The sequence below is a fragment of the Saimiri boliviensis genome, chromosome 15 (assembly GCF_048565385.1).
Source record: "Saimiri boliviensis isolate mSaiBol1 chromosome 15, mSaiBol1.pri, whole genome shotgun sequence".
In the NCBI taxonomy this organism is placed as follows: Eukaryota; Metazoa; Chordata; class Mammalia; order Primates; family Cebidae; genus Saimiri; species Saimiri boliviensis.
The window spans coordinates 41,679,856-41,700,472 of record NC_133463.1 but is presented as its reverse complement, the minus strand read 5'-3'; the positions used below and the strand labels follow the sequence as shown (position 1 = coordinate 41,700,472).

The 20,617-nt window shown below is 36.6% G+C and overlaps 1 protein-coding gene across 15 annotated transcripts in view; it reads left to right on the top strand.

The window, feature by feature from the left end:
- Positions 1–544: 544 nt before the first annotated feature.
- The window catches only part of RALYL (RALY RNA binding protein like), a 768,288-nt gene continuing 748,215 nt past the window's right edge, over positions 545–20,617 (top strand). For 4 of the 15 annotated variants that reach the window (XM_074386929.1, XM_039464900.2, XM_039464894.2 and 1 more), the window contains exon 1: positions 1,121–2,284. Coding sequence is in view for 4 of the 15 variants with exons in the window: in XM_074386928.1 (XP_074243029.1) it covers positions 2,860–2,875 (16 nt within the window). In the remaining 11 variants the exon portion in view is untranslated. Of the gene's footprint in view, positions 905–943; positions 2,876–20,617 lie in introns of those variants that run through there. The other 11 variants (XM_074386930.1, XM_039464899.2, XM_039464898.2 and 8 more) reach the window with 6 other exon arrangements.

Here is a 20,617-nt window from a genome sequence, read left to right as displayed (position 1 = left end):
AAGAAACATAGATGCGTTCCAGCATCCACAAAGCTGATTCTTCAACAGGCAGTAACAGAAGCCCAACGCATCCAGCGATTGGCTGATGGCATCTTTGTTCAGGCGATCCATGAGCGCCCTAACCCAGATGCTGGGTGGAGAAATCCCTCTCTCACCCTCACCTTCAGAATCCCCTGCTCAGCCACCTGGGCTCCCGCGGGGTGCGCGCTGCCTCGCTGCTGGTACACGTCTCCCCCTCTCGACCGCCAAGTGCTTGCTCCCTTCAGGCGAGCACTCACACAATGGACTCACTTGTTTCCCTTGAACCTCTCCTTTGACTTCCAGCCTCAGCCAACAACTTGAGCAAGAGTCAGGCAGGAGTCTCTGCCGTGGAGCACAGACCCTCGGAGCTTTCCAGACCCTCTCAGAAGCACGCGCGCACACTCAGACAAAACAAACAATGCCTGGTCCACGAATGAATAAATTAAAGACACCCACGTCCCCACCCACCGCTCGCTCCGAAACCCGCAGAAAGAAACCCGGGGTTTCCTAAATAAGAGGTATTGTTGTGTCTTTCAAACTGCAAGCATTCCCCCTTGAAGACGGCGAACGAGTAGCTGTGCGTTCAGATGGCAGTCAAGATTGACGGTGGCTTTGCCCGTGACAACGCCCCCGGCATCGCGCGGAGCCAGGTTCCCTGAGAACCGCGAGGGGGAAACGCGGACCTAGGGAGGAGAGAACGGCAGAGGCAGGGACGGCTTGGGAGGGACTGGACGTGGAAAACCAGGGGGGGAAACGAATGAGTGCATTTGGGCTTGAACAGTAAAACTTCCACGGAGAAAAGGATGGTACCTCTCCCCAGGTAACTACCTTGAGATGAAAAATACATGAAATACACAAGGAAGTGGCAAGCAACAACTTTGAGGTGAGCAGCAAGTTGTGCACCTCCTCTCCAGGCGCTGGATCCGCACCCCCGGAGCCGTCCCCGCCGCACACACCCCCAATCCGAGGCGGCGGCGGCAGCTGCGCGCCTCCGGCCCAGCCCCGCTCGGCTCCCCCTCTCGCCCGCGCCCTGCCTGTCTTGCGTGTGCGTGTGCGTGTGCTCAGCCTCAGCGTGAGGGGCACCTGCTCGTCTGGGCTCACAGCGGAGGCAGCCTCGCCGCGAGCCGCCGCTGCCGCCACTGGTGCTGCCGCTCTCAGGCGCCGGGCCCCGTCGCCACCGCCGCCGCCGCCGCCGCCGCCGCCTCGCCAGCCGGAGTTGGGCTCCGTGGGCTTCCCCCCTCGCAGCCTCGGTCCTTCCCCGCTGCCTGCAAGTCAGCCTGGCTCCGAGTCACGTGTCAGTGCCTGAGGCAGAGACTGCGAGAAAAAAACGCTCTTCATTCCTTCTTCCACCGCCATACTGTATTTTATACTAAATCTCATTTTTATTCCAACATTTTACTCCCGCTCGGTGAGTACCTTCTTAGTGGCATTCTTGTCCTATTCTTTTTTTTTTTTTTTTTTTTTTTGGTCCTTTTTTTTGTTTTTGTTTTTGTTTTTTTTCTCTTTTTTTCACTTCTTTGATTATTGTTTATATTTGGGAAAGCTGGAGGAGCATGGTTTTGAACCTTTTCCTGAATCCAAGTTTTTCTAGCATGCGATCGTTCTGTAGACAAGGCGCTGTGTCTGGGAGTCCGCGGCGACCGTGCCCGCTGGGAGCGTCTCCCAAGTCCAGCAAAATGTGCAACTGGTTTTATGGAAAAAGCGATGTGAAGTATGGTGCCTATTTTTTTCCTCTGTAAAAATAAAAAGCATGTTTCTAACTCTTTTTTTGCATACTCTTTTTCTGATAACATTTTTTGTATAGGTGGGATTTTACGGCAGTGTTTACAAGTTTGTGGTCTTGCAATACTGGTGCAAACCACTGAGCAAAGACATTAATTTTATATTTTTGTTCCCTTTTTGGAAGCCGGTGAAAACAAACTCGTTTTTTTCCTCCTGTTTTTGATACCCATTGATAACATGAAACTTTTCTTACAGCTGGTGACTGGGATCATTTTTAAGCAAAATACTTTTTTCTTCCTCTAAATTAACTATGACTTTTGAACATTTGACTTTTTTAAAAAACCGAGATAATTTTATGATAGATATCCTGATATCTATATCTATATTATCCCTTATTTCTCCCCCTTCCCTCCCCGTAAATCAATTTTCAAATGATGGCAGTGGAAGGTTTTTGTGGAAAAAAAAAAAAAAAATGAAGTGCGGTTTGGTTTCCTTGTCAACGGAGGATGAAGTGAACAGCTGAGCAGCTCGCAGAGAGCAGGTACTTGGTCCCCTTGGAGGCGTTTCCTGGGTGTGCAATGGCAACACTGGTCCTAGCAAAGAAATGCGTGAGTGTGTGTGTGTGTGTGTGTGTGTGAGAGAGAGAGAGAGAGAGAGAGTGTGTGTGTGTGTGTGTGTGTGTGTGTTTGCGCGCGCGCATCCCCGGGCAGTGTCCGAGCCTGAGGTGGGGAGAGCCGCGCCGGGAGCCAGGGAAGACCAAAGTCTGTTCCCTGCCTCAGGATCTTGTTCTAGATGTGCGCAAAATACAGTCCCCCCGCACACCCCACTGTAAGCTGCGCCCAGGTCGTCTCCCGACGGGTGGCGTCTGCGCTGCGGGCGGCGCCGGCCGGCGGGCCCTGTAAGTTCTCCGAGGGCCACTTGCACAGCAGGACGGGAGAGGGCCGTCGGCTAACGGGGACCTTCAGAGCACCCGGGAGATGGGGGGAGAAGCGGCAGAGACCGCATCTTCCGGAGGGGCTGGCTTCCAGGCCACGCGGGCCAGAGCTCGAGACATTTCCAGAGCCTTGAGGATGGCAGCAGCCCCCGCACGCTCAACTCCTGCTCCTCCTCCTCGCAATGAGTAAACGACGCAGTAGGTCTTTCCCAGCCTATTTTGCTTTCTTAGTGGTGCTGTTTTTGGATCTTTCCTTTCCCTGTTGCTTTGCGTTGGTTTTAAGTGCCTGCTGGTATCGTCTTCCAGGGGATTGGGAAATAGTTTTCTTATATGATGGTGACTTGGGTTTAATGTTGAGGACTAAGCTGTTAGTTTGCATTACTGACCCTACACCTGTAAGGGATAAAAACGCCTTCTGTTTAAATTTTAAGGGGGCAGAGTTTTTCCTCTTTTTAACCGCCTGATACCGACTTTAAAGGTTTTCCCCGGAGAACTGTGTACAGGGCAGGAGTGAGGGGTTAGTGACAAAGGTGATGATTTCGTGTGTTGGTAGCACCGAAGTACTCAGTGTTGAATGTAGTCTATGATATTTTATGATTATTCTGTTACATATTTCAGAATAATTTAGCATTACTTTTCAGATATGTACCAGTGAGCAATAAAAAGCTTTTTCGGTATTTAACACTGTGACAGAATCTGCTGGAAATCTTTCTGTCCAAATAAATTTCATAAAGGCATACATCTGAAAATCTGAAGAGTCACCATTATTTAAATAATTTGATTTTGAAGCTTTTATTTTCTTACCTTTTCCCCCCTTAAATGAAAAGTTTAGCTTTAAATTATCATGTGTATATAATTTGGATACTGTAAAATAAACATAAGGCAGATAAAACAACTTTTTACTTCTCAGATGAAGTTTTCTTTCAAGTAACTACAGAAATACAAACTAACTCCAACATACAGAGAGGCCTAGGACAAAATACACAGGCTTTTTCAAGCAAATATTCCACTGTGTTTAACCTCAGTTTGTGGAATGAGAAGTTTTATGCCTTATTTTTTACTCTTTGTGGTAAAAAAGTAAGCAGTTGCAAAGGGCCATTTTTCTGTAGAAGATTAAAAGTTACTATTATATCTGGAAAGGTGTATATATTTTTTATTCATAACGAGTGCAAGTATCTCAAAAGCCTTTGGACACTTCATTGTGAGTTATATTTTTCTCAGAGTAGCTTTTCCCTGTGAAGGAAATCCTGTTGCATTTATATAAAGAAGATAGTTTATGTCACTGTTTGTGGATACTATATTTGATATCTTGATGTGTGTGCTTCTATGATTTGAAGTCAATATGATGGCACTAAGCCTGAAATTAGTATTTTCTTGTTTTGTATAGTGAGCTAATTACTAAAATACAGTCCTTCATATGGTTCAAACTGCTAACATAAAACATTCATAAAAGCTATTTGCAACATTCTGAGATTTTAAAAATCCTTTTAATTATAACAAGGTATGTACATAGAAATGCCCATTTATTAAAAATGCAAGACAATTTATGTGCATAATGTATTTGGTATATTTTATGTATTGTAAGTCATTTTGTTCTTTTAAGAGAGAGAGAAAGAGACAGAGCAAGCAAGCAAGAAAGAACTTGAGTTATCGAACCTGCATTTTCATTAAGAGAATCAGTTGCTACCCTAAGGTTGAGGTAGTTTCTGTCATAGATTGAGCAAAGCACTGGCTGTACTATATGATATTTCTCAATGAGATTGAAACCATTTGATATCAAATGGTTTCAAATGGGAACAAAAATAATTTTAATGTGAGGATAGAGAGGTAGTTGTGCTTTGATTTCTGTAACAATATCATTCTAAGAACTTTTAGTTATCTATTTTTTCATTTATTTAAGATTCATTTTTAATTATATTGTATACTTGTATTACATTTCTATCTATTACATTCAAGTCTTTCAGATTTCTTCCTGTATGAATCATACTGGAAATTCTACAACTCTTAAACTGGCCACCTGTTTAGTTTTTGGTTTAAAATTGTTGAAGGTAGTAGCCTACATTTAGCACCGCCTACTGGCTTCTCATGGAAAAAAAAAAATTTTTTTAATTAATCAAGCAACCCACAGGGATTTAGATCAATTTAATTGTGCAGATTTTTTCAACTGCTTACTGAGAGAGTGGGGTGGAGGTGGGGGGATGGGGGAAAAAGTGTCTATTTTGCAAGGAGAGAAGGTTCCCAAGCTAAAGGTGGGGACTGAGAGAAAGAAGATCCGCAAATTAAACTGGCATTGGATCACTAGCTGACCTCAAGCATTTTACTATCTAAATTGTGACAAATAATCACAAACTGAAAACAACCTGTTACATTTTCTAGAACTTTCTATGGAATGCTAAAATATGAGTATTTTTACAATCTTGAATTACTAATTTTGCAGCGTCTGTCTCAGTCTTGACATAAAGAAAGTCCTATTTGGAATTCTGTCTTGAGTATGTGGTCTATCCAAGAATATTTAAATGAATAAGTTTTCATCATTTAAGATTAACAATTTTTTTTTACATTCATTTTTTTCATGGTCATAAACAGTCAAGTAGCACCCTGATTTTTTTTCTTAACATGTATCAAATAGCCATACTGTGGTGGTATATATACAAGGGGGAAAAGTTTCAAACATACAATTATAAAGACACATATATATTTTAGTCATAACAGATGTGTTAAAAATTTTTTTAAATGGTAGTTGGTTTATTTTCGCTAATTTGTATGAAAGTCAAGTGGTTAAAAGAGCTACTATAATAATAAAAACAATGTCTTCAGAATATAAAAATAGTTAATTAGAAAAATAATTAGCTATGCTAAAAATTTTCTTCCTAGTTAAAAAATGTGAAATATTTGGATAGCTGTTTCTTAAATACAATATTTACTTCTTTTAAGAGCCAGTAATACGTATTTAGAAACTCCAGTGAGAAGTATATGTCTGTTGCATTTTTGCAACTCTGCCCCTGTAAGAGTGTGGTCATGTTTTATTAACTGATAGCGTGAGCAACTGAGTAAGCAATGCATTCATTAATATAACTCTATATTTCAAGTCTTGGAAAAGCTTCATTATGAAAGTAGAAGAGAAGTGAAGTGGATATGTAAGATTGTTTGAATAATAAAAATGAATTTGAGAAAAATATTTTAATTACAATTTAATTTTCTGACTTTTGAAACTTTTTATTTTATTTATTTTTGCAGATATTATCTTTAATTCTCAAAACAATACTGCAACATACATATTTATTATCTCCATTTTACGGGCACCAAAACTGAGGCTTAGAGAAATTAAATAACATACCAAAGGTCACAAAGTCTAGTGGAACTGGAGTCAAAATCAGGTCCATGTGGTAACAAAGCTTTTTTTTTTTTTTAAATATATTCCATATTATCTTTTTTTTCTTTCCAACTCTTATTTAGTTTCAAGGGGTACATGTACAGTTTTGTTACATGGCTAAATTGCATGTCATAGGGGTTCGGTGTACAGATAACTTTATCACCCATGAAACCTTTAATTTTAAATGATGATTATGACTTTAAAAAATGGTTTCTTTACATCTTTTATCATACTTTCATTATGAAAACTCTGTTGTACTCTGAAAATCTTAGGTAATTATTAATTTTATTCTTCAAGTTTTTTATGGACTTTCAGAAAGTACGTAATAACGTGTTTAAAAAGGTTCTTATTGATCTGGAGTTATTGTTATTATTCTCTCATTACTATTATTATCTACTACTTTCAGTGACTTCTACAAATGTGTATAAAGATCTCATTTCCATAATTCAGTATGATTCAATAAATTTCACTTCAGTAATTGACAGGCAACATAAACTTTCATTTTATTGGCAATAAAAACAGTTTGTTTTGCTATACCATAGTTTTGAAAACAATATTCAATAAAATGTAAGTAATGACTGATTTCTGAACATATCAATAGCTAGTTACACTGTTAACAAGTTTGCATAATAATATTTGTCATCACTCCTCCTTTTATTATTAAATTTTGATATGTAGACTATATAGACCTAACACAGCTGTTGTCAATCTTAGTAGTTTTGCTGACCCTCATTGCTTTTAGATTTTCAATAATATATTGGGATTTTTTTTTTGTTGTTAGACTTACATTAAATGTCAGACTTACCTTGTGGAAAACTAACTTTGTGTTTTTCTAAATTCTTCCATACATTTAAAAATATTTTTGTTTGTTTTGAATTGTCTTGCTACTTTTCTGGAACTGAGTTCTGGAAAATAAAGAGGAGGAGGTGTTGGTTTAATGCCTTTTTCTTTTCATTTGTAGCTACAGAGATGGCAGTCAGAGAACTTCAGTTAGTACTTAGGATACTGTATACATTTTCTGGACTGTCCTTGCAGACTCCTCTGCTGGGATCAAGACTTCAAGAGTTATTCATTTGGCCATGTAAAAATCTAAGTGGAGAGGAAAATTATGGAGTAGAACGTGGAAATCCTGCACTGGTCTTCTGAAAGATGCAATAATGTGCATCACTAAGTGCTCTTATGTAACAAAATACTAGAGATTTTCTGTGCGTAAATATGTTTGGTAAAATTTCATTTAACTCACTAATATACATTTTGCTTAAAATAATATGACTGAGTTTTCCTCCAAACTTAAGACTGGAAATTAATTACATTCATACATAATCCATGTGTTTAGAGAAAATGTTTACACACATTTCAATAGCCATATGCTAAATAATAAGAGGAGAAACACATTTCTGAGTCATTTCAAAAATTGTTAACAGGTAGGAGTAAGTAAGGCTATATTTTCACTAAACCAAGATGAGTGGGAAAGAAATTGATGTGTCAAATGAATGCAATTTCATTGGTACTTCCCCTCTGTGATTATATAATATTATTTTACATGTTGGAGGAAAAAGACTTGGAGCTCAGAGCTCCACAGGTGGTAAAGGGAAATTTGACATACGGGAAGTCTTAACTGACACCTCATGCTTCTTATTCTACACAGAGATGCTTCGTTTGTGGAGAGGATTTTTGTTGTTGTTGGTTTTGTTTTTCCTAACATAAAATAACTGCTATATATTTATTCTTGATACATTACTTAAAATGACTGTAGTTTGTCAAGTTTTCAACAGTGAGTGCTTTCCACTAGTGAGTGCTTTGAGCAGAAATAAAATAAAATTGTCCCACACAGATACTCTTAACTGGTCCTGAAAGTACCTTTCTGTGACCATGTCATCACACATCTCTCCAAGACAGGTTTTCTGAAGAGTACCAAGGCATGACATCACATTTGTGAGTTACCACTGGTGCTCTGTGGTTGGGTCAGAAGATACAGTTCTCTGTCCTCAGTTGCTTTGCAGAGAGCCTGGGAAACACATTCAACATTTACTTACTAAGTACAAAATGTAATCTCTACTCTTGAAGCTTTTGCAATGTGATGTGGAAAATTAATCTTTCGTGCAAGGAAAACTGAACAGCTAATTCTTTCATAACACAGAGCTCTATAAATATAGGTGTCCTGTTTGTCTACCATCATCTCACCATCAACATCAAACCACCTCACAATTTTACTGTTACACATATTTGGATATGACATTTTGAAGCTCATTTTATGTTTGTTAATAACATAAAACACATATAAGTGTAACGTATTATTTCATCATTCTATGTTTAGTTGCCTCTTCAGATGTGCAAGAAAATCTTCCATCATTAGTTTCCTTGGAATTTGAAAAAGTGAATATTTTCAATGAAGAATGGGAAACATAAACTATAGTGAAAATAGTATGAATGAACATGATGAGACGGATTTTAAAAACTTGGTCATAAGTCCAGAAGTCCATAAAATTAGTGGATTTAGAGGTCAAGGTATAGGGAAGGTTAAATGCTGCATTTGAATTTTGAACTCTGGATATCTTGAAATAGGTGGTATAAAACAAAACAAGAGAAAGTAATATCTAGAGGAGAGCCTGATTTTATTGGAGGTGAGAAAATAATTCAGTTTTGAACATAGTAATTGGGAGTTCTGACATTAACTTCTGGATTAAGTGACCAATGTGCAATGGAAATTCAGGTCTAGAGCTGAGAAGCACATTGAAAGCTAAAAGTAGATGTGATAGTATCTACTTTGAAACTCTTAAATGGGAATAAGTCCTCCCCAGGTAGAAATTTGGAAACATCTGCCTTTTTTTTAGTGGTGGTAAAAGGGGCTGATTAAATGTAGAATAGTAGAGTTAGGATGATAGCCACTGAAGTTCAGAAAATGTGTGCATGGTGTGTGTGTGTGTGGTGTGTGTGTGTTTGTGTAAGTATTGTTGAACAGAGCTAATGCTGCATAGGTTTAAAAGAAGGGGAGGCCTGAGATAAAGGCCTTTGAATATGTCATTAAAATCCATGAATTTTGAGAGAAATTAAATCAATGAGATATATTAGATGAGCAAATGAAAAAGTGATCAATGATCCTCAATATGATGTGGTGGCATCATGAAAAGGGCTGTTGTTTCCAGGGTTGTATGTGTCCTGTGTATGCATCTCTCTCTCTCTCTCTCTCTCTCTCTCTCTCTCTGTGTGTGTGTGTGTGTGTGTTGATAACATGATCTAAGTAAGAGGACCAGTAGGAAGTTTTTCTGGAACTAGATAAATTGATTTGATTTGAAATTTATATTTATATGCAAAAATAGCAGGGAATATTTTGAGAAAGAAAAGCAAAGAGAGGACTAACCTATTAGATAATAAAATATATCATAAAGCTTTTAAAAATAAATGTACTTACTAGCTATCTCTACTGAAAAATCTTCAAAGCAGTATCTTTCAGGAAGTAGTGAGCATGTCTAGTGCACAAAGCATGGCTTCTTAGCATCATTCCCCACTCAAGAGGACAAGAGCCCTTCAGTCTTCCTTAACCTAGAATTGACTGATTCTAAATCTGAGAAGAAAAAACCCAAGATGAGCCTGGGATCACTTATTGTGCCAGAAAGTCAGGAAATGGTCAAAGACAAATAAGGCTCTATCATTGTAAACAAGAGCTAGCTTGAAGAGCCTTCCAGTTGTGCAATTTAAATCAGTTTGAATTTCAAGAGTGAATATAGCAAATCGTAAACATTGAATAAAGTAAAATCTATGAGTGCATAATAATATTCTAAATAAAAAATATAAAAAAGAAAAAGTCTGATAATAATTAAATTGAAATAATTAAATGATTAGCCTTCCTTTCTTAGTTGATGAGGGACAGCTCTTCACAAAATAATGTGAGTTAAGTGTAAGAAATTTGAAAATTAGAATATTACTGTTTGTAACTCTCAGTGAAATAAGTGACTCAGTCCAAGATGATCAACAAGTGATAAAATCATCAATTAAAATTATTTTGGTGAATAACATATTCTCATAGTGCTCAAGTATTAATTGCATCTGCAAGTCATTGTTTTAAGTGACCAAATAATTTAATCCAGCATCACCAATAAACAACCTGACACCATGAGCCTCCTCATGTGATGCCATATGAAAGCTACAGTACCATTTGTGAAATATTATTGCTAGAATGTCTAACCTGAATCTCATAAAACATGGTTAAATTTAACTTCTGGTTTATAGAAAAATTCAGAGAAAGGACAAGTTAAACTAAACCATGAGGAAATCATGAGAGAAATGCATAAGGTGAGGTATTCTACATTGAAGATACATACCATGCCTGTGACCTAGACTTGTAAACAAGTCAGTGCCACTGTGAGGGGCACTTTTCTAGATTACAAGCGACTAAAGACAAACAAATGCAGTGCCTGAAGTTTCATTTTATTTCGCTTTTTAGAAATGTGACCTATAAAAAGTCAAATTTTGGTATAATTAGGAAAATTTGCATATGGACTGGAAAATAAATTATTTTAGGAGGTGTGTGCTGAATTATTTAGGGATAAATACAGTGGTATCTGCAACTGAATTTCGTATGAGTCATCAAAGGAATGAGGGAGGGAGTGTGTGTGTGGGGGGGTGGGTGTTTGTGTGTATGTAAAATAAATAATCATTTGTTAACCTAAATCAGGGACTGCTTATGCTGATTTTATTGTATTATTCCAGGGGTCCCCAAACTATGGCCTGCGGGCCGCATGCGGCCCCCTGAGGCCATTTATCCGCCCCCACAGCACTTCAGGAAGGGGCACCTCTTTCATTGGTGGTCAGTGAGAGATGCATCCTGTGCTCCTGGAGTACTGTATGTGGCAGCGCCACAAAGCGCAGCATTGATCACATACAGTACTACTTCCAGTGACACGAGATGCACTCGTCACGGCTCCGGAAGTGCATCACATGATGCACATCTGGTCTGTGGCTGCGGTGCCCCACATCACCAGAAGCAGTGTGAAATAAGAGCAGAAGTAGGAAGAAAGGCAAAGCACTATAACCATTACTACACAGTACAATGTTCCCCATACTCCCCCAAATGTACAACAGTATAATGGCCCCTATAACCTCCCTTTGCCCAAAAGTCTCCCCCCACATTACTACACACCATGTTTCCCCTATTATAAGACCCTGTCTTATATTAATTTTACCCCCAAAAGAAGGGGGCTGTCTTATTTTTAGGAGGTGTCTTATAATAGGGGAAACATGCAGCAGTGGGCTTCCCACAGAAGAGGCCCATCGCTGCTGCAGATGTCCAGGACACTGTATACACAGTGTCACAGGCTGATCACCGCCATCCCTGTATACAGCACTGGAGGCGGTGCTGGGCCTGTGACACTGTATACTGCTGTCTGGGATAATGGAGGCAGCAGCGCTGGCTGTGAAGGGTGTCACACCTTGCATAGTCCGGCCCTCCAACGGTCTGAGGGACAGTGAACTGGCCCCCTGGGTAAAAAGTTTGAGGACCCCTGTATTATTCTTTCAAGTATTCCCTCCATTTGATTTTTTTTTTCATAAAGAAAGTTGAATAGTCTATTAGTTGCCATTGAGAAAAAAATATGTATACTGAGATTAAATAGAAGCAGAAATCCAATTGCCTATGTTTAAGGTCATCTGGGATCTTGAAGATATGGAGACCAAAAAATGAAATTTAATGTTAAATTGTGGGAATAAAATATTACTCATGGAAGTAATATTATTGAAGGAAGGATATATTTAAAGCCACAATAAGGAAAATCTGAATGCATTTTTATGTTTTTCAGGAGAGAATCCCCTTGCAAGAAGAGGTAGAGGTATAATAGGAAAATAATTTTTCAGGGTCAATTTCAGAATGTTCTAAGAAGGTTGGTGTGATTAATAGTAGCACAGGGAGAGGCTGTCACATCTTAGAACAGGAAGGGAATTGAATCAGTTCATTAGTTAAACTAAATAGCTCATTATTTATTTAACAGATTTTTTTGAGCATTTTCTTTGTTACTGTGCTGGAGGAGGAGGATACTGTGGTAAATAAAACTGATAACCGTGACTGCAGGGAGTTTACCACCTAATGGTGGCTTCAGTCTTCTCCGATAATTGTAAAGGAGGTCCAAGAATGAGATTAACTGATATGGAGATAGGAGCTAGGGAAGTGGAGTAGAGAATAAGGATGAAGCATAGAAAGATTCTAGAGCCATAGCGAGGAACTTGGCCAAATTAGCGTTTGTTGTCGCTTTAGTGCATGCAGTTATACCACTTCTCTAGCAACACTTAACGGCCTGTAATCTGAATGGGTTGAGGAAACATCTGAGAATTACTTGGTTAGAGACCAGCAAGCCATCCACTTCGTGTAAAACAAAGAGATGAGCTTTCCAGAGGCAATGAATATGAAGACATAAATATATCTGGGTGGAGAGAGACCAAGGGCGGCTCCACGAGATGAACAGAATAAGAACTGGTAGGATTTGAGAGCCTGAAGAGCGGGATGAAAATGAATAGCTGGCTCACTAATTTTAATAGAATGAGAGTAGTGCAAGGATGGATACGTTTGGTCAGAAAAGAATATTGTATTTCCAGCTTTTGACAGTGGAACATCGTAAAATGGTGAATAAATTTTAGAGTATGATAAAGCATGTGGCCAAGACAGGAAGACAATGCTGATGCTGAGAAGTTAAAATATTGTAAGATGAAGCTGAATGTTAAAGGTGTAATTTTGAAAAAGTGATTTTAAAAACCTGTAACAGGACGACAGGTGAAAAGGTGGAAAGGAAAACTATAAATGTGCCAAAAGTATCAATGACACTTTTAGAGCTTTAAAATCAACTAAGACCAAAACAGATTTTATTTTTCATTTGTGACTTCTAGGACTTTAGTGCTTTCTTTGGAACATTATGAAGAGAGCTATAGATGTGTAATGTATGTATGTATGCTTGCATTTGAAAAGAATTTTCAGTTAGTTTAGAAATAAATTCTGCAGTGGATATAGCATTGCAAACTTCTGTAAGGAATTCTCTTATCCAAACCAAGGAAATGAGTCTTATAATTAAGTATAACAGTGAATGATTCAGATTGAAAAGAAAGCTGCAGAGTATTCATTAATACATTTTGTTTTCCAGTTCAAACTTTTTGTTAACATCAGAGAAGTCCAGATAGCAGATAGATAGTTGTATTTACTGCTAGTTCTGTTGCTTCTGCTCTGCTGAGATCTCATTCTATTTATGATTCAACACTCTAGACCAGACTGACTGATAAGTGCTTACTCAGATAGACCCTCATCTTTGTAACACCATGAGATTATATTATCATAGATAATAACATTTAGGTGAAAATGGAGAATCCAACAGTTGACTTGTTAAATGTCTTAGTTCTATTAAATGGCTGAGTAAAGATCTGAACCAGGACTTTTTGGCTTCACAACTTCAATGTGAGCTACTGTGTCTTGTTTAAAAGATGAGAAAAAAAAGGAGATACCTTGATTGGTACATCAATAGGTCAGCAACATTTGTCCAATAAAATAGACACGCACACATAATGAATGCCCTCACAATAACTCCCTATGTACAGCATGTTAAAAGCACAATGCTTTCATTTAGAACTGTGTTGCAATTGATTCTGATTCTCGCCCCCTCTTTCCAGAGTCTTCCATAATGTTTCTTCTGTGGGCATAATGGGTGAGAGTTTCAACAATTGTTTGTATATTTAGATAATATTTGTTGGGGATCTATTATATGTAAATCACTGTGTTTGGGGGGATTTTATAAAAGCTTTTAAAAGCAGAAAACATTGGTCTTACCCTCATGAGTAGACAGTTTTCTGGAAAAGAAAATGCTGCCTGTGGAAAGGGACAATGCAGGAAGTTTTAAGTGTTAAGAAAAGTATCGATGATTGCTTGTAGTTCTTTAGATTATTAAGGCACTTGAACAAACTGGAATGTGATTTCTTTCTCCCCTTTCTAGTGATTTGGTGAGTCCTCAGGTTGGGAGATTAGATATTACTCTTTCCATTGTATTCCAAAGTCAGGAATATATGACAGTGTAGAGAAGAGGTGTGTAGAGGGAAAAGTAAAGGGAGCCAAGTGAGAAAAGCAACAAGCAACCAAAAGATTTAGAGCAAGCCATCTGGAAAAAGACAACGGGAAGATGAAAGTAAATGGTGGTTTTCTGAGGAAAACAGGAGAGGGTAAGGGTAGAGGTACAATTAACATGAGTTTGTACGTCTTTATCTTTATTTTATGCTTTAATATCTAGTCTATTAGGAGAATGAAGTTTATTCTGGAATATATTGAGATTACTCAAAACTTCAAGTAAACATATCTTATTAGAAACTGTTAAGTACTATAAAATATGTAAAATTAATTTAGAAATATCTATATTTTTAGATTTTTTAAATGGCTCAATGATATAGCTTTATTGATAATTTAAAGTAGATTAGTGAACCAATGTAGGAAAACATTTTTGTTTTATTCTGAACCCTTTTCATCACGTATGTAATCTTTTTATTTCAGAATTGCTACATCTTTTTCCCTATTCTAGTCTTCCCCGCAGACATTGGTACAACTTAAGTGGGGGAAAAGAGGAGAAAGGGATGCGTGGAACAGGGGAGAAGGGAAATGGCAAAGGAGAAGAAAGGAGGTCAGCAAGAACCATGACCAAGCTTTCTCTATATCGCTGTTGAAAAGGAACAAGGCAGGTCATGCAAGCTGGCCACATGTGTAACTAAATTTTCTAGAAGATACATTAAAAAAATTAAAAAATAAAGCTACTGAAATTAATTTTCATAATAGATTTCATGTAGCTCAATGTATAAAAATTATTTCAACATGTAATCAATATAAAATTACTTTAAAAATATTCTGGTGTTTGTGTGTGTGTGTGTGTGTGCGTGTGTGTGCGTGTGTGCGTGTGTGTGTGTGTGTGTGTGCTAAGCCTTTGATATCTAGTTTTTCTTGTATACTTAACAGCACAGGACTAGCCACATTTTAAGAGCTCATGTGCCAGTAACTACCACGTAGAATGTGTAAATCTAGAGTGTTCATAGAGGCTTCAGGACTATGTCATGTTTTTGAACTTTTTTTGACATTTATTCCTTATCAGAGATTATCCAAGATAGATTTTGAATACTCTCTGATCATTTCAATTTCAGCTTTCACTTTTTATTAAAGCCTAAATAGAAATCCATTGAAGTTCATTTTTGCCAAAAAGTTATCCCAAAGTATGGTCCTGCTTACTAAGAAATATTATATTTTCTTGATACTTATTGTTCTTCAGGAGGAAGATGGCCAGTTTTACTAAATTTGCTTTTTCAATCTACTCATTTGGCCCTGGAGGTAAAAGAAATAATGTAATTGTGAGAAATTGATAATATCTTCATAGGATAGGCTTCTATATTAGTGGTGTTTGCCTCACACCTAATTTAATGAGAACTATCCATGGTCTTGCAGAGAATCACTCACTATTTTAAAAACAGAATGCTATACTCAACATGTAAATTTGCTAACAGATTTACTACCCATTGAATACCAATGTAGTTTCAGAAGTTATTTGAAAATGTAATAGCAAATCCTATATCTAGTCATGTGTTTCTTGCGTTTCAGAAGTCCGTAAATCTGGAAAATCAAGAGTCTTGTTTACTATGAAACCCCACAATCGAATCAGCCTCATTTTCTTCACCACATTCTTTTCTTATCAGACCAGTTGCTTCTGAGTCTCACACATTTTCTAATAGGGCATTAAAGACACATTTACCAATTATTAGGTCCTGGCTTTCATACAAAGAAGATAGCCCGACAATTTCTAACATTACGTTTTTACATCCTATTTACATTTTTGGGACGAATGGTGATAATAAGGATATTAACCACCTCCAAAATAACCAACATTTAATTTGTATTTAGCATGTATCAGGTGTTATCCTCCAAAGCATTGCCTTGTTTTTCTACTTCCCCTTGATCTCCATCCATTGAGCTCCTAGAGATGAGACTATTTAAGTATGAAACTTATTTTGGATTATTTATCAATACCTGAAATTTTATTTCACTCTTTTTTTTCCTTGTTTGATGCCTTCCTCTCCCATTAGGTGGTAGTTTTATGACAATACAGTTTATCTTAATGATGTATTCCAGTACCTAGACAGTGTGAGGCACACAGGAAGCACTCAATAAACATTTTTGAATTAATTAATTAGTAAATTAATTCCTCACTGGTGGTTTACTGCACTTAAACTCTTTTCTAGATATTTTCAATATCTCTATAAACACTCTTTAATAGGATGTAGATAGAAACTGAAAAGAAAAAGATTTTTAAGGATCTTTCACCACAATTCATGACAGTTATCTGTAAAGATGTGAAAAGGAAAACATAATTTCTCCAGCATGGAGAAAATATGTAACTGCTAAGAGACCATGTGTACTGAAGTGATAATTTGTCTTGACAGAGTTATCCTACATTTGTAGAGGGCTTTATAATTCAAAAAAAAAATTCATATACATTTTACTTTTATTCTCACTGCTTCATTTCTGAATGTTGAAATTTATTTGTATTTATTAATTTTTAATTTTGCAGTACATGATAGATGTATATATTTATGAAGTACATGAGATGTTTTGATTCAGGCATGCAATGCATAAAAATCACATCAGGGAAAATGGTTTATCCATTCTCTCAAGCATTTATCCTTTGTGTAACAGACAATCCAATGATCCTCTTTTAGTATTATTTAAATTATGTGCAATTACATAATTGTTGATTATAGTTACCTTGTTGTGCTATCAAATACTAGGTCTTATTCAGTCTTTCTATTTTTTTGTACCCATTAATCATCCCCACCTCCCTGCCACCCTTCCCAAGCCTTTGGTTACCATGCCTCCACTCTCTATCTCCATGAGTTCAATTGTTTTGATTTCTAGATCCCACAAGTAAGTGAGAACATGCGACGCTGATCTTTCTGTGAATATCTTACTTCGTTTAACATGAGGACCTCGAGTTCCATCCATGTTGTTGTAAATGACAGGAACTCATTCCTTTTTATGTCTGAATAGTACACCATTGTGTAGTAGGCAATACATTCTCTTTATCCACTCATCTGTTGATGGGCGCTTTGCTTGCTTCCAAATCTTGGCTGCTGTGAACAGTGCTGCAACAGACATAAGAGTGCAGCTATCTCTTCGATATACTAATTTTCTTTCTTTTCGGTATATACCCAGGAGTGGGATTGCTCGATTATATGGTAGCTCTATTTTTAGTTTTTTTAAGGAAGCTCCAAACTGTTTTCCATAGTGGTTGTACTAATTTACATTCCCACCAAGAGTGTACAAGGATTCCCTTTTCTCCTCATCCTCATCAGCATTTTGGCTTTTGGATGTAAGCCATTTTAACTGGGAAGAGATGTTGTTACCTTATTGTAGTTTTGATTTGCATTTCTCTGATGATCAGTGGTGCTGAGCATCTTTTCATATGCCTGTTTTCTTCTTCTGAGAAATGTCTATCCAAATCTTTTGCCCATTTTTAAAATCAGGTTATTAGATTTCTTTCTATAGAATTGTTTGAGCTCCTTATAAATTCTGATTATTAATCTTTTGTCAGATAGGCAGTTTGCAATTTTCTTCCTATCTATGGGTTGTCTCCTCACGTTGCTGATTGTTTCCTTTGCTATGCTGTAATCCCATTTGTCCATTTTGCTTTAGTTTCCTATGCCTATAGGTTATTATTCAATAATTCAATAATTTTTTGCCCAGATCAATGTCCTAGAGAATTTTCCCAATGTTTTGTTGTAGTAGTTTCATAGTTTGAGGTTTTAGATTTAAGTCTGTAATCCATATTCATTTGATTTTTTGTATGTGGCAATGGATGGTGGTCTAGCTTCATTCTGCATATGAATCCCCAGTTTTCCCAGCACTATTTATTGAAGAGACTGTCTTTTCCCCAGTGCATGTTCTTGGCACCTTTGTCAAAAATGCATTTACTCTAGGTATGTGAATTTGTTTCTGAGTTCTCTATTGAAATTTAATCTCAGAGGTGAAGTGACTCAGTCTGCTTACATAGTAAATGTCATGGAAATAACTCATCTCTGCCAATTGCATTGGAAGGCAATAGTCTAGTCTGGGAGTTCTGTAGATCCTCTTAATTTAATTTTAGTCATGTATTTGGAATAGTTTGAAAGTCCCAGTACTTATTATACAATTTTGGGTGCTGCTTATTACATTTATGATAAACAATTCAAGATATTACATATTCTTATGATTCAAACTGAATATTACATATTCTTATGAGTTACTCAAATGAGTAAAAGTTTTCTACTTTTACTCATTTGAGCTTCTGTAACAGTATTAGTGTAACATATCATGACATTCTAATGGTTATCACGAACAGTGATAATTGAAATATGATCTTGGTGATGTATTTTGACATTTTCTTGTACTATGTTGCAAATAGTTTGTGAGTGTAAAATTAAAAGGCTTGAAAATGCATTCCTAGTTTTAATGGGAAGGATGAGATGACAATTGCTTTTTTAAGATTGAATAATCACTGGTTTATGGAATTTACTGATTTACCAGTATACAAACTATAGTTCTATTGTTAACATTAATTTAAGAAAGACATTATCTTCCCATTTTTCATAAATCTATTAAGGTATTTATACAACAAATATTTTGTGAAAATTCGTTTTTTTATCTTTCTGTTTGTCACAAGGCATCATATAGCATGTAAGAATGGAGCTTACAGTGCAAAGGGGGCTGAAGGTGATAAATTTCACAAGTAAAAATAAAGTTCAGGGTTAAAATAGTATCTTATTTTTCTATTAAATCAGAGAATTAATCTTTCTATGCAATTCCACCTTCAAAATGTGACCCATCATGAAATGAGTGAAGTCAAATCAAGTTTTCAAGGCTATATTTAAAATAACATTAACAGAACGAAATGCTTCAAGTTTATAGAATGTTGAATAAGTCTTTGAGGTTAAATTGATTTAGTATCTTTGACTAAAACTTGTGAATCACTGAGAATTTGATGGGGAAATATGAGCATGTAATTTTGATCCATCATCTATCTTTATTTGATGTTTTAGAGCTAAGCATATGTTAGTATTCCCAATATAGGTCTTTTAAGATGTGTCTCTGTGTGCAAGGGAAATATAGTCTTGTGAATATGAGTGTGAGTATATCTGCAGAAATCCAAAGCTTATGTACAGCTTTAGGAAATCGTATTAGGTATTTACTTGCCTAATTAGGGGAGTAGTTTTCATTCAGTTTGCTTTTTGCTATTTTTTTTTTTTAGTCAGGGTCTTACTGTCATCCAGTCTGGAGTGCAGTACAGTATGGCATGATCATAGCTCATTGTAACCCCAAACTCCTGAGTTTAAGGCATCCTCTTGCTTTAGCCTCTGGAGTCGTTGGGACTGCAGGAGTGTGCCACCGTGACCAGATAATTTTTTATTTTATTTTTTGTAGAGACAGGGTCTCACTATTTTGCTCAGGCTGGTCTGAAACTCCTGGCCTCAAGCAATTCTCCAGCCTTGGCCTCCCGAAGCATTGGTATAACAAGTGTGAGCTACTGTTCCCAGTAGCATATTTATTTGATAATATGTCTCTTTGTCCCTAAAACATGCATGGTAGATATAGTATATTTAAGTAAGTTATATTATGTCACAGATTTCCTTTTTTTATATCCAAACCCCACAACAGGTGTTGGGATTTTAATGGTTATACAGCATTCCACTGTAATAATGTATTTTGTCATGCCCCCTTATGAATGTTTTAGTTGGTTCTTTTTTCTCTTTCTTTTCATTGCTATTTTGAATAATGTGTATTCCCATACATTTTTTGTGATTGTTTTATTGTAATATTGCAGCACTGTAAGTACTTTTAATTTATATGAACTTATAGACCTAATTTATATTTTTGGTAAAAAATAAGCCTAAGACTTCAGCTAGTGTTCATCTAAAGGACTTTATCTTCTTATCCAACATTGGTAGAAAAACTGGTTTGATTAGATTTACTTAAAGATGATATAAAACCTATAAAATCATGTATAAGTATTATTATATGATCTATTGAAAGTATTTTTAGAAGTAATTTTTATGTATCTTTCATGGTGACTTTAGAATCTAACCACTAGGAATTATACTATGAAATTGCATTTTGCAGAATATTTTCCTGGCATAGGCATGACATTTTGAACATTTACTTTAAAAACTTGCTAAATGTACTTTTTAAATTAAATTTAAAATGTTATAATGATTTCTTAATATTTTCATCACATATGTGTATATTAGCTTTTGAGAACAAACAGTAACACATTTTCAGTAATTTATCATTTATAGGTGAAAATTGCTTGAAACCTATAACACGAAAACAGAGTACACAGGAACAGAGTAGAAAGATCAATCCCTCGTGTAGTTGTAAATTATTTCCAGCCACACAACAAAAGAATGTTAGTTACTTACAAAGGAAAAAATGGAAATTAGAAGTATGTTTATGACATTGACCATTTATTACTCAAGTGGTTTGGGGTTGTTACATACCATAAGGAGAGTGTTTGATACTGTGGAGCTTTTCAAGAGAA